Here is a 15,030-nt window from a genome sequence, read left to right on the forward strand (position 1 = left end):
CATGGTAGATAGTATCTGTTCAATTGGAGTAATCTAGATGCTGAAGTCCTTGTCGTGTTTGAGGGCGAAATGTTTGAGGAAGCCATTGGTGGTATTGAATCTGTGGTTGTTTATTCAAATGTGTAGTTCTTGGGTAGTCCTTTTTCCAAAAATATCAAAAATGTCATGGGCTGTAGCTGGGCAACACAGACTTTGAACTCCCTCCAAAGATTTATTATGGGATTGAGATCTGTAGATTGGCTAGGTCACTCCAGGACCTTGAAATGCTTCTTATAGAGCCACTCCGTTTCACTTGCGGTGTGCTTGGGATCATAGTCATGCTGAAATACCCAGCCATGTTTCTTCAATGTCCTTGATGGAAGGAGGTTTGCACTCCTTCTCACCATGGCCCCATTCATTCTTTTATGTAGAAGTATCAGTTGTCCCGGTCCCTTTGCAGAAAAACAGCCTCAAGCCAAAATGTTACCAGCCCCATGCTTCATAGTAGGTATGATGTTCTTTGGTAGAAAAATTCGTCACATTTGGAGGAGAATGAATGTTGAGTTGCATCCAAGCAGTTATACTTTGGTTTCATCTGACTAAATGAAATTCTCCCAATGCTCTTTATCAAACTTCACACGGGCCCAGACATGTACTGGCTTAAGGGGAAACATCTAAAACTGCAGGTGGTACTTACGGCAGTCTTTGTTACGTTTGTCCCAGATTTCTGCAGGTCTATCACTAGGTCCCCGTGTGGTTCTGGGATTTTTGCTCACAGTTCTTGTGATCATTTCCTGCGTGAAACCCCAGATCAAGGGAGATTATCAGCACAAGGTGTAATGCCATGAATCAGCTTTGACTGAAGTGTTCCTTTAGAGTACCTCCTTCTACAAACAAAATACACAATCAAAGTAAAACATCTCTCCAGCAGAAAAACTGATCATATGATGATTGTGTTATAATAGATTGAAACCTTACAGAATAGGATCAAGAACCTGAGAGAGGTCCGTGTCCACCTGAAGAAGAGCCGGCCAGAGGACTGTGACTGTAGCAGGATCAGGTATCTACTCTGTGCAGAGTGGCCCAGACATGCATTTGTTATAAGTCATGAATTCTTGTCTGGGTCATGTGCCCTTACAGAACACAAAGCCAGAGATCATGTACAGATGATTCTTTATAAACAAATTTCTCTTTCACAGTTATAACTTTAAACACAAGAAGGAGAAGCTGAAGAGAAGTGGATCACTTTTGCACCCTTACAGGTAAGTGTACCCAGACACTGCCTAACGTGCGGATGCTTATACGATAAAAAAAAGTTATACTTTTTTATTGTAACGTTCCTATGCAGGAAATCACTAAAAGAACATGACAAGAACTGGCTTCTCCGGGAACAGAGGCGCAAGAAAAAATTACGCAAACTTCTAAAGAGGCTGAAGAACAATGATACATGCAGCATGCCTGGACTTACCTGCTTCACCCATGACAACCAACACTGGCAGACTGCTCCCTTCTGGACATGTAAGTTCTCATAATTTTTTTTTTTTTTCACAGAACAAGAGGTACATATTTGCTGCTGCTAGGTGTATCTTACTAAGTATCTGGTATAACGATACACTCATACTCATATATATCAGACTAAAATTAAAAGTGTTGTATGGCATATCGCTCATTTCAACATTGTCTATATTGATAAATGTAATGCAGATTTATATATTTTTTTTTTTGTTTGATGAATGGTGTATGAATAAATACCTTGAAATCTACTGAGGGTATAGTTATAAAACCTGCGGACAAGGGGGGGGGGAGGGATTGTCGTGATCATGGACCAGGAATATTATATGCGTGAAGCACACCGCCAATTACAAGATCGAGACACCTACACTGCACTGGAAAAATGCCCTTTACAAAAGTTTAAAGACAGGTTACAAACCCATCTTAGGATCTATGTTGAGAGAGGGGTTCTGTCAGAACAGCTTACAACTAAACTGCTACCTTTATTTCCACGCAAACCCCATTGGTATTCTCTACCTAAGGTCCACCAATCACTCACTGAACCCCCAGGCCGCCCTATTGTGGCCGGGATCGGCTCTCTGCGTCTCCTTTAGACGCAGCAGAACACTGAGAAGTGAATTAGTAAACAGCCGATTCTCTTCGAGCCAGAATACATGGTTAGACCATTTTGTCCCACATGGCAACTTTAAATGTGGCCAATGTAATTATTGTAATTGTAATCTTGGTAAAAAGACAGTGACTATGGGTGATGTTTGCCACACAGTGAAGCATGTTTCCAATTGCAAATCACAATATGTGGTGTATGCCATATTCTGTCCCTGCCATAGGTTCAATATTGGTAAAATGATTCAGCATTTACATATCCAGTTCCAAGAACATATCAGCTCTGTAAGGACTGGACACGGCTCCCCTCGACTCATAGAGCATATCAGAACTGCACACTCTGGATGTGCAGAGGTGCTACGATTTGCAGGCATTGATAGGGTTAATGTGAGCCCTTCAGGTGGAGATAGGAACAGAGAGCTATTGAGATGTGAGGCCAGATGGATCGTGCGTACCAGAGCAATGGGACCAGTAGGTCTAAATGACCGTAATGAATTAAGTATATTTTTAGGAAGAAATCAGTGTGACTTTCTGTAGTAATTTTTGCTCCTTTTCCTGCGTGTTAGTTCTTGTGCTTCTGTGTACCATGTAGATCTGTGTCAAATCAACATAGTTGATTAACCAATATGTCAGACAAAAAGGTGGCAGGTGGAGCAGGCACAGGGCGTAGCACAGTAAGGGGACGTCGCGGCAGAGGTGGCTCTGTGAGGCCAGAACTGCCATTGACATCTAGCGCAGTGTGTTGATAAACAACCCGAAGGTTGTCAATTGGTTGACTAAGTCACCCACTTCCTCCCAGATGGCATATGACAACCCCACCCAAGAGTTTGTGGGTTTGTCAGTTACAACCCCTAGTTTGCATGGCCCAGGAGCAGGTCAGCGGCGCTCACCTGTCCTCAACCAGCCTCAGTCCTGTTCATTTCCTGTTCTGGGATCAGTGCCACTATATATAGCGAGGATGAATTCTTTGAGGACAGTCAGCAGCTTCTTGGCAGTGCAGAAGTGGGGTAGACATCCGCTGCTTTGTGCAGTAGTCGGAAAAGTAGAGATTTGGATAGTGGCACGGGAACTTATGTGCATACTAAGACCGTTGAGGAGGATAGCAGTGACAGGGAAACACAAATCGATTGTGATGTAGGTGATTCATCTTCATCACCAGGAGAAGAGGGTGTCAGCTTGAGCATCAGGCAGTGAAGCGGCCAGCGAGTCCCTAGGGTGGCAGCAGTGTGAGGACGGGAGCCAAATGGCCGCAGGGAGCTAATGTTGGCACCACGGACCTGGGTCAACAGATGCAGTATCACCATCCAATAGCCTGGGAGAAACGTGGAACAGATCTGGAGGACCATCCTGCTGCCGCAGCAACAGCTGCAGCAGCACCCAGTGGCACACATGCCATTTCAGCCAGTCAAGGCTCCAGCACCTCTGCTGAAGGGAGCTGTTTGTCTTTGACTTCATCTCCCGGTCCAGATGCCCCTGCGCATGGCAACAGCAGTTGTTGAAAGAGGCGATTACAAAGAGACAATTGTATGTGTCCAGCCATCCTAAGGTGCAGAATCTGACAGTGCTTTTGTCCAAGTTGTTGGTAATGCAGTCCCTCCCTTTCCAAGTCGTTGACTCTGCATCCTCTCCACGAGGTGGAGAGTCCCAAGCCGCAATTTTTTTTCCTAAAGGGCACAGCCAGCCCTTCACCAATATGTACAACAGAAGGTGGGCCAGTCCTTGAGCTTATCAGTTTCTTCCAAGGTGCACGGCAGTGTGTGTGGAGCTGTAACTATGGTCAGTGCCAGTACATGTCCTTTACAGCCCACTGGGTGAATGTGCTTCCCGCCCAGCCACACCAACAACTTGAACAAGAGACACTGCTTTGTCCTCCACGTTGTCAAACTGCTGCTCTGGTGCCAGTGTCAGCCTCCTCCTTCTCCACCACCACCTCAGCCTCCACAAGTGCTGCTCCATAATGCCACATTTGCAGGGCACAGCGGTATCACGCAGTTCTACACCTGGTTTGCCTGGGCAAACAAAGTCACACAAGGGAGGAACTGCTCCGCGTCATGCAACAAGAAATCAATGTGTGGCTTTCTCTGCGACAACTTAAAATCAGAACCATGGTGACAGACAAGGGGAGGAACATGGTGTCCGCACTGCACTGAGGAGGGATGGCCCATGCGCCCTGGTCAGGAAACTGTGCATGCACTTCAGCCATTCTTACAAAGCCAAGCACAACCTCCTTGAGTTGCAGCGCCAGAACGGCCCACCCCAATATAGTCTGATATGCGATATTTCCACCCTTTGGAATTCCAGCCTCCATATGTCATACCGTCTGTATGAACAGAGAAAAGCCATTAATGATTTTTTGATGATGCAAGCGGAACGGAGTACTCCCCAGTGTAACTTTGATGTCAGCCACTGGCAGCTCATGTGTGACACCTGCCATTTGCTCAGGCCCTTTGACGAGGCCACTTAATTTGTCAGTCGACGGCAGGATGAATAACGTCATTCCACTGCTTAGTGTCCTGCAACTCATACTGCAACATCTGTCTGGTGACGGGAGAAGTGAAGAAGTGTAGACTACATCTCATGGCCACATGAGTCTGGTGGAGGCTGAACTGGAGGAGGAGTAGGAAGGAGGACATTGGAGCACAAGCAGAGTCTGGTGAAATCAGTGGTTTTCCACTCAGCTGACAAGAGAGGAAGAGCAGGAGCATCCGGAGGAGGTAGAAGACGAGGCAGATGAACCAGAAGCTACGTGGAAGTATACAGTGGATATGGAGTCCCGGGAGTCCCTCAGAGTCACCTGTAAAGATTGCTCGCAGTCAAGATACGCCATAGGGATGACCCTCGCTACCGGTCAAAAATGGGTGACTTTTTTCCAGCTGCTGAAAGGGAGGAACAACTGGCATACTATAGAGAAGTACTGTGCACACAGTTGGCCGCTGCCTATGTGCGCCACTGTCTATCCTCTGTCAGGTTTGACCGGGGGATTCCTGACAGTTATCGTTCGCGTACTATTGCCATGGCTTCTGTGGAGAGATGGGGGGTTAGGAGCAGTAGCAGCTCCAGCTCCAGCAGCTTAAGTCTGGATTCCTTGATGAGCAGCTTCCTTCACCCGCCTAGTGAGGAGGGTAGCCGCCACCAGCAGCAGCAGGACATGGAGCAGACTCACCTTTGCAAGGATGAATCAGGCTTGGATCGGCCAGGATTTCATTTATGCCTTAAGCATAAGATTAGACCAGCCATGACGCCTCCCTCAAACGTTAAGAAATGAGTCTGCCTCAGCCACTATTCTGATGCTGCCACCCGCCTGATACCACACATCTGCTGCCAGTTGCTCCATCTACCTCCTACCATCTTTAACAGGGACTGGAATTGTGCCACTCTGTGGGCTCCTGCTGCTGCTGACGCCACCTCCACACTATATCATTGTGCCACTCTGTGGGCTCCTGCTGCTGCTGATGGGACCTGCACACCTCTGAACTCATGCTGCTGCTGCTGGTGCCACCTTTGCAGTTCTGCAAAGTAGGATGCATGTGGCGTCTTTAATCTTCAAATTCAAATTTAAATGGAAAATTTCAACTTCAAATTCATTTCAAACTTCGTCATTGTGCCACAATGTGTGGGCTCTGTGGGCTCCTGCTGCTGCTGCCACCTCCACACTCTGTCATTGTGCTACTCTGTGGCTTTCCATGTTGCTGCCACCATATTGCTGCCACCTGTGGCCTCCTGCTGCTGCTGCCACCTCCACACTCTATCATTGTATCACTCTTTGGCTTTCCATGTTGCTGCCACCTGTGCGCTCCTGCTGCCGCCACCCCCACACTCTATCATTGTGCCACTCTGTGACTTGCCATGTTGCTGCAACCATGTTGCTGCCACCTGTGGGCTCCTGCTGCTGCTTCTGTTAATGCCACCTCCACACTCTATAATTGTGCCACTTTGTGGCCTCCTGCTGCTGCTGCTGCCATCTCCATGCTCTGTCATTGTGCCACTCTGTGGCATACCATGTTTCCGCCACCTCCATAATTTGTCATTGTGCCACTCTGCAGCCTACACATTCTTCTGTCAAATGACCGCTTTCTCCCTGGAACACCCTGTGATTTCCATAATGCTGTTTTCACCCTCCATCGCTCTATGACGTTGCCAATATGTTTAGTTTTCCCCTTCAATTCATCTGTTAGAAGGAATGAAAAGCTTCAGGATTGATAGCCAAAAGCAGGAGTTGATACAGAACACAGAGGACAAGCAATATCCCATTTACTGGTCATCTCTGTTTTGGATACACTCCTGTTTGTTTTTATCTTTAGGAATACTGATGATGGATAATTGACCGATTGAAAGCGGACAGTGTCGCTGAAATGAAGGGCAAAATGATCAGTGACGTCAATGCAGAATTACTGCCGACACTCTCTGCACTCTTTTGGGGGGTTTCTACATGTTTCCGCATTTAACAGAACAGGTTTTGTTGTAATCTATGGAATGTCAGTGTAAAAAGATTGCACTCTTTAATGTTATAGTGGGATCTTTGTCCTCAGCTCAGTCCATTTGAGCTGGCACAGACGTTACCTTGTCAGGCTGCGTTCCCGCTTTGCTTTTTTGGGGAAGTTGGCCTCTGTAAGTGTACATGGAAGTGAAGAGTGAAGTGATTCTAAGAGCAGCGGCTGTTTTATGCAAGTCATACTAAAACACAGCATTGTTTGAAGACCAAAACATGCTCCCTATGCATATTTAAGCATAGCACAACAGTCTACAACACCCTACAGGCTCTCTGCAGCCAGGAAATACCTGTTTTTTTTAAACGTGATTCGTCATGATCTGATTGGAGTCAAATCAAATTTTTTTTTAAATTTGTCGAATTGGGACGAATGGAATTTTAACAAATTTCAAAATTTCTCTAATTGTCACCCATGTTATTGGCCATTGCCTTTGGCTATGAGGGTCAGGCAAAGTAATTAAGGTTGTAGGATTTCAACAGGGAGACATTATAGAAAAAATGTTATTGTATGCAGATGTTATTCTGCTATTTTTAAAGTTGCATGCATTTTTGAGGAATTTGGCAACCAGGCTGGATTGAGTATCAATTGGCAAAAATCTTTATATCTACTACCAGATCTTGGGAGATTTCAGGCCCAAGATATTAAAATTATACATGGTGATGATGAGTAAATGATTACATAAAATGAAATGTTCTGCTGATTATAGCTAAAATAAGAAAAAAGTTAGCCTTATGGAAAAAGCTAAATTAAATATAGGAGGTAGAATCACACTAATAAAAATGTGTGTCTTACGCATGTTAAGTGTGTTAAGACGTCACTGATCATTTTGCCCTTCTTTTCACCAGTCAGTGTCCTCTTTCAATCGGTCAATAATCCATCAGTATTGCTAAAGCCAAAAACAAACAGGAATTTATCCAGAATAGAGATGAGCAGTAAATAGGATTCTTGTGTGTTCTGTATCCACTCCTACTTTTGGCTATCAATCCTGAAGCTTTTCATCCTTCTGACAGATGAAGGGGGAAAACCAAACAGTGGCAACGTCATAGAGTGGTGGAGGGTGAAAACAGCATTATGAAAATCACAGGGTATTCCAGGGAGACAACGGTCAGTTGGCAGCAGCATGAGTAGGCTGCAGAGTGGCACAATGACAAATTATGGAGGTGGCGGAAAAATGGTAGGCCACAGAGTGGCACAATGATAAGAGTGTGGAGGTGGCGGCAGCAGGAGCCCACAGGGGGCAGCAACATAGTGCGGAGGTGGCAGCAGCAGCAACAGGAGGCCAAAAAGTGGTCCAATGACAGAGTGTGGAGGTTGCTGCAGCAGCATCAGCAACAGGAGGCCACAAAGTGGCACAATGATAAGAGTATGGAGATGGCGGCAGCAGGAGCCCACAGGGGGCAGCAACATGGGTGCACAATGATATAGTGTGGAGGTGGTAGCAGCAGCAGCAACAGGAGGCCACAAAGTGGCACAATGATAAGAGTGTGGAGGTGGCGGCAGAAGAAGCAGCAGCAGGAGCCCGCAGTTGGCAGCAACATGGTGGCAGCAACAGGGAAAGCCACAGAGTGGCACAATGATATATTGTGGAAGTGGCATCAGCAGGAGCCCACAAAACCCACAGCAGAGGAGGCCACTTTGTGGCACAACGATGAAGTTTGAAATGAATTGGCATTCGAAATATTCAATGTAAATTTTGACATCAGGTCTTTGACAAAAAAGAGTGGCACAATGATATAGTGTGAAGGTGGCATCAGTAGCAGAAGGACCCCACAGGGTGGCACAATGATATAGTGTGGAGGTGGCATCAGTAGCAGCAGCAGGAGCCCACGGAGTGGCACAATGATATAGTGTGAAGGTGGCATCAGTAGCTGCAGGAGCCCACAGGGTGGCACAATAATATAGTGTGGAGGTGGCATCAGTAGCAGCAGCAGTATGAGCCTGCAGAGTGGCACAATTATATAGTGTGAAGGTGGCATCAGTAGCAGCAGGAGGCCACAGGGTGGCACAATGATATAGTGTGGAGGTGGCGTCAGCAGCAGCAGGAGCCCACAGAGTGGTACAATGATATAGTGTGGAGGTGGCATCAGTAGAAGCAGCAGCAGCAGGAGTCCTCTGAGTGGCACAATTATATAGTGTGGAGGTGTCATCAGTAGCAGGAGCAAACAGAGTGGCACAATGCTATAGTGTGAAGGTGGCAGCAGCAGGAGCCCACAGAGTGACACAATGATATAGTGTGGAGGTGGCATCAGTAGCAGCAGCAGCAGGAGCCCACAGAGTGGCACAATGATATAATATGAAGGTGGCATCAGTAGAAGCAGGAGCCTGCAGGGTGGCACAATGAAATAGTGTGGAGGTGGCGTCAGCAGCAGGAGCCCACGGAGTGGCACAATGATATAGTGTGAAGGTGGCATCAGTAGCTGCAGGAGCCCACAGGGTGGCACAATAATATAGTGTAGAGGTGGCATCAGTAGCAGCAGCAGTATGAGCCTGCAGAGTGGCACAATTATATAGTGTGAAGGTGGCATCAGTAACAGCAGGAGCCCACAGGGTGGCACAATGATATAGTGTGGAGGTGGCGTCAGCAGCAGCAGGAGCCCACAGAGTGGTACAATGATATAGTGTGGAGGTGGCATCAGTAGAAGCAGCAGCAGCAGGAGTCCTCTGAGTGGCACAATTATATAGTGTGGAGGTGTCATCAGTAGCAGGAGCCCACAGAGTGGCTCAATGCTATAGTGTGAAGGTGGCAGCAGCAGGAGCCCACAGAGTGACACAATGATATAGTGTGGAGGTGGCATCAGTAGCAGCAGCAGGAGCCCACAGAGTGGCACAATGATATAATATGAAGGTGGCATCAGTAGAAGCAGGAGCCTGCAGGGTGGCACAATGAAATAGTGTGGAGGTGGCGTCAGCAGCAGGAGCCCACAGAGTGGCACAATGATATAGTGTGAAGAAGGCATCAGTAGCAGCAGGAGCCCGCAGGGTGGCACAATTATATAGTGTGGAGGCGGCGTCAGTAGCAGCAGCAGCAGAAGCCCACAGAGTGGCACAATGATATAGTGTGGAGGTGGCATCAGCAGCAGGAGGAGATTACTGGGTGGAACAATGATATAGTGTGGAGGTGGCGGACAATTCCAGTCCCTGGTAAAGATGGTAGGAGGCAGATGGAGCAACTGGCGGCAGATGTGTGGCATCAGGCGGGTGGCAGCATCAGAATAGTGGCTGAGGCAGGTAGTTAGAACCCAGACTCATTTCTCAACGTTTGGAGCAGGCGTCATGGCTGATCTAATCTGATGCATTAGGCATTGGTGAGTTGAAATCCTGGCCGATCCAAGCCTGATTCATCTTGACAAAGGTCAGTCTCCCCACATTCTGGCCGGGCAGGACAGTTTCTCTACTGCAAACTCCGCAAGTTGTGGCCACGCATCAAGTTTGGCTGCCCAGTAGTCCATGGGATCCTCTACCTGAGGTGATAAAGTGCTGTCCAAGTAGGCCACCACCTGCTGGTGCAGGATCTGCTCCATCTTTCTTCCTATTCAATTTCTCACTAAATAGAACTGCTATTTGGGGTATATAGATCCCCCTTAAAGAACATCCAGGGATTGCAGCAAGAATCGCTACAGTAGCAGCAGCTAGACGCTACAGACAGCACATGCAGTGTGAAGTGCCGAGATTGAAAATGGCTTGGTTTTATAGGGCTGTGTGACATCACATAAGCCTGTCGGTCGCTGATTGGCTTACAGGTCTGCAGATGTCATCGGTGGTGTTCCTTTCTCTGTTCCCAGAGTTCTCTGCCCCATGTAACACATTGTGCTCTTGCCCATTTAGCTGAAAAAAGAGGGGGAAAAAAACTTTGTTCCCGCGAACGAGCATAAACTTTGGCTTCGTGACAAATCAAATTTATCCTGAAATTCTAACCGATGTTAGAATCGTTAGAATCGATTCGCCCATCTCTAAAAATAAGGTATATTGGTTTAGAAGGAATCATTTGCAGTTTTGCATCGAAAACTGGCTGGATCGTATCTGGAAAGTTGTGGACAATGATTCCTTGGCCCACTAATATTTAATTTATTTATTAATGATATAGAGGTAGGAATTAATAGCACTGTGTCTACGCTTGCAGATGACATTAAGCTATGTAGTGTAATGCAGTCTATGTGTCACGGGCACCCCCGCGATCCATACCACGGATCGCGGGTGCACCCGTGCCTCCGTTGCGGGCACCCCCGCGATCCATATCGCGGATCGCGGGTGCACCCGTGCCTCCCTCCGCTGCCCCACTGCTGCTCCGGTGCACTCACCTCTCCTGGCTCCCGCTCCCGTCCGGACTGGGTCTCGCGCGCGGCCCCGCTCCCTAGGGCGCGCGCGCGGCACTGCCTCAAGATTTAAAGGGCCAGCGCACAGGTGATTAGTATTGGTCATTTCCTGTTTTGTATATAACCCTTTGTTTCCCATCATTCCCTGCCGGATCTTTGTGCCTCTTAGCCTTAGAGAAAGCTTTCTAGCGAGTATTGCTGTGTTCCTGCGTATCCCTGTATTCCTGCGTTCCAGTGTATTCCTGTGTGTTCCCGTTCCTGAGTCCTGTGTTGCCGTGTTACCTGTGTTCCTCCCTGTTGCTGTGTGCCTGTGTTCCCGTACCCTCCTGCCTGGACCTCCTGTTGCTGACCCCGGACTTGAACCTGACGTTGCATCTCTGCCGCCTGCCCTGACCCTGTGCCTGGACCCGACTACGAGTTTGTCATCCGTTAAGGTACCTCGACCTCGGCTGCCACCGTGGGCTAGTCACACCTGGGAACGACCTAGTGGTTTCCTGCCGCAGCAAGTCCAACCCGCTTTGCGGCGGGCTCTGGTGAAAACCAGGTGCCGCTAGGCTCCGGTTCCGGGTGTTGGCTAGTTACATCTCCCGCGGTGGTCCAGAGGATCCACTGATCCTAACAGTAAGATCCGGCCATGGATCCCGCCGAGGCTCCTTCTCCCAGTCAGCCTGATCTCGCCACCATCGTGATCCACCAGTCCCGGCAGATTGCAGCACAGCGGAATCAGCTAGAGCAAGTCACCGCCATGCTCCAACAACTACTTGCTACCCAACATCAGCAACAGTCTCCTGAAGCGGTCGCTGCGACCCCTGCTGCCCCGGCTTATCTTCCTGCTGCTGAACCCAGGCTACGCCTCTCTTTGCCCGGCAAGTATGATGGAGATCCAAAGATGTGCAGGGGCTTCATAACCCAGTGCTCCTTGCACATAGAACTGATGCCGTCGCAATTTGCCACAGAGCGGTCCAAGGTGGCATTTGTCCTCAGCCTTCTTTCCGGGAAAGCCCTGGCCTGGGCTACTCCGCTTTGGGACAGAGATGACCCGGTTGTGTCTAACCTCACTGCGTTTCTGTCTGAGTTCCGGTCTGTCTTCGAGGAACCAGCACGAGCCTCCTCTGCGGAGTCTGCATTGTTGAACTTGCGTCAGGGCAACTCATCGGTGGGAGAGTACGCAGTTCAATTCCGCACCCTGGCTTCTGAACTTGCGTGGAACGATGCAGCCCTCACCGCTACATTTAAGAAAGGGCTCTCTGCGCAGGTCAAGGACGCACTGGCAGCTCGGGATCTTCCATCTACTCTGAGTGACCTCATCACCTTGGCCACTCGAATTGATGTTCGGTTTAAGGAGCGAGCTGAGGAACTACGCTCCGAGTATCCTCAAGGCCGTGTTAGACGCATTCCTCGCCTGGCGCCAGTCTTCCAAAGGCCGCTCCAGGGTCCGCCTGAATCTTCTGCTGAGGAACCCATGCAGGTTGACCGAACCCGGCTCACTCTACGAGAGCGTTCAAGACGCCGACAGGAGAACCTATGTCTGTACTGTGCCAGCCCTGAGCATTTCATCGGTTCCTGTCCTGTCCGTCCTCAACGTCCGGGAAACGCCAGCACCTAGGCTTCTTGGGAGAAGCGTCCCTAGGTGTAAATACAGCTTCTCCACGTCTGACTCTTCCCGTGCTCCTCAGCGTTGGCACCGGTACCCAGATCCAGGTTACTGCCTTCCTGGACTCGGGCTCTACAGCGAACTTCGTGGATGCAGCCTTGGTCTCTCGGCATCACTTCCCGGTGGTTCGTCTCGAGAAGCCATTGTCTATTGCCTCGGTCAATGGTCAGATTCTCTCCGTACCCATCTGGTTTCGCACGGAGCCCCTGCTTCTGCAAGTTGGTGTCCTACATCAAGAGAGACTTTCGTTTTTTGTGCTGCCCCAAAGCACATCTGCTCTCCTGCTGGGTCTCCCCTGGTTGCAGCTTCATGCCCCTGTACTGGACTGGTCCTCCGGGCATATCCTCCGTTGGGGTCCGAACTGTGCTTCACGTTGTATGCAGATTATCCGTCCGCTACCTGTGAGGACTTCGACTCTGGCTCCCAAGTCTCTGGAGGGTCTGCCAGCTTGTTATCGGGACTTTTCGGACGTTTTCTCCAAGAAGCAGGCGGAGATTCTACCACCACATCGTCCCTATGATTGCCCTGTGGATCTTCTTCCTGGCGCCACTCCTCCCAGAGGTCGTGTCTACCCTCTTTCTGTACCTGAGTCTCTGGCCATGTCCGACTACATCAAGGAGAATCTGCAGAGGGGTTTTATACGCAAGTCCTCCTCTCCAGCTGGCGCAGGGTTTTTCTTCGTTACCAAGAAGGACGGCTCCCTACGTCCCTGTATAGACTATCGTGGGCTGAATAAGATCACGGTAAAAAACCGTTACCCTCTGCCGTTGATTACAGAACTCTTTGATCGCCTACGTGGTTCCAAGGTGTTCTCCAAGCTGGACCTCCGTGGTGCTTACAATCTCATCCGGATCCGCAAAGGTGATGAGTGGAAGACGGCGTTTAACACCCGTGACGGGCACTTTGAGTACCTAGTGATGCCCTTTGGACTGTGTAATGCCCCTGCTGTTTTTCAGGAGTTTGTGAACGACATTTTTCGGGACCTTCTTTATACTTGTGTCGTGGTCTACCTCGATGACATCTTGGTGTACTCTCCAGACCTTGAGTCCCACCAGGCACACGTACGACAAGTTCTAGGTCGACTTCGTGCCAATCACCTCTATGCCAAGTTAGAAAAATGCCTGTTTCACCAGCACTGCCTTCCCTTCCTTGGTTACATAATTTCCAACAGAGGCCTTCAGATGGACCCCGCGAAGCTGTCTGCAGTTCTTCAGTGGCCACGTCCAGAGGGTCTCCGAGCCATACAGAGGTTCCTGGGGTTTGCGAACTATTACCGTCAGTTTATTCCCCATTTCTCCACTCTGGTGTCCCCCATCGTGGCGCTCACCAAGAAGGGTGCCAATCCACGTGCCTGGTCTCCAGCTGCTGAAATGGCCTTCTCCAAGTTAAAGTCTGCTTTCTCCTCGGCTCCCGTACTCTCTAGGCCAGATACGGACAAACCCTTTCTTCTGGAGGTGGACGCATCCTCCATAGGAGCTGGAGCGGTGCTCACTCAGAAAGGGCCCAAGGGCCGAACCTTGACTTGCGGTTTCTTTTCCAAGACTTTTTCTCCAGCTGAGAGAAATTATTCCATTGGAGACAGAGAACTATTAGCCATCAAACTTGCTCTTGAAGAATGGCGATATCTTCTGGAGGGAGCTCTCCATCCTGTTTGTGTGTACACTGACCACAAGAATCTTCTGTACCTCCAGACAGCCCAGCGCCTGAATCCCAGGCAAGCCCGGTGGTCTTTGTTCTTCTCCCGCTTTGACTTGCTGATTCATTTTCGTCCGGCAGACAAGAATGTCAAGGCTGATGCTCTGTCCCGTTCGTCAGATGTTGTTGGAGATGAACCAGTTCCTCGGCACATAATTTCTCCTGACCAGCTTGTTGTTGCAGCTCCGGTGGACCTTCGGCAGCTGCCTCCTGGCAAGACGTATGTTAGACCTGCTCTCAGGAAGAGGATTCTGTCTTGGGGACATTCTTCTCGTCTGGCTGGGCACCCTGGGGTGCAGCGCTCCTTGGCTCTCATCTCCCGCTATTACTGGTGGCCAGACCTGGTCAAAGATGTTCGGGAGTTTGTGGGATCCTGCTCCTCCTGTGCCCGCAATAAAGCCTCTCGTCTCAAACCGGCTGGACTGTTACTCCCGTTGCCGATACCCAGTCGCCCGTGGTCTCACGTGGCAATGGACTTTGTTACTGATTTGCCTGTCTCCTCGGGCAATACTGTCATCTGGGTGGTGACGGACCGGTTTTCCAAAATGTCCCATTTTGTTCCCCTTCCAGGTCTTCCGTCTTCTCCACAGCTTGCCAGTTTGTTCTTCAAACATATCTTCCGTCTGCATGGCCTTCCGCTTCACATTGTGTCCGATCGAGGAGTCCAGTTTGTCTCTAAATTCTGGCGTTCTTTATGTAACCAACTGCAGGTCATCCTTGACTTTTCTTCTGCTTACCACCCTCAGTCGAATGGTCAAGTAGAGAGGGTGAACCAGACTTTGGG

The 15,030-nt window shown here is 49.2% G+C and overlaps 1 protein-coding gene across 6 annotated transcripts in view; it reads left to right on the forward strand.

Annotated features, from left to right (window-relative positions):
• The window catches only part of SULF2 (sulfatase 2), a 696,319-nt gene that overhangs the window by 543,021 nt on the left and 138,268 nt on the right, over positions 1-15,030 (forward strand). For all 6 annotated transcript variants that reach the window (XM_072110535.1, XM_072110536.1, XM_072110534.1 and 3 more), the window contains 3 exons: positions 945-1,039; positions 1,179-1,241; positions 1,328-1,497. In XM_072110535.1, coding sequence (XP_071966636.1) covers positions 945-1,039; positions 1,179-1,241; positions 1,328-1,497 — 328 coding nt within the window. The remainder of the gene's footprint in view (positions 1-944; positions 1,040-1,178; positions 1,242-1,327; positions 1,498-15,030) is intronic.

Source organism: Engystomops pustulosus, chromosome 6, assembly GCF_040894005.1.
Source record: "Engystomops pustulosus chromosome 6, aEngPut4.maternal, whole genome shotgun sequence".
In the NCBI taxonomy this organism is placed as follows: domain Eukaryota; kingdom Metazoa; phylum Chordata; class Amphibia; order Anura; family Leptodactylidae; genus Engystomops; species Engystomops pustulosus.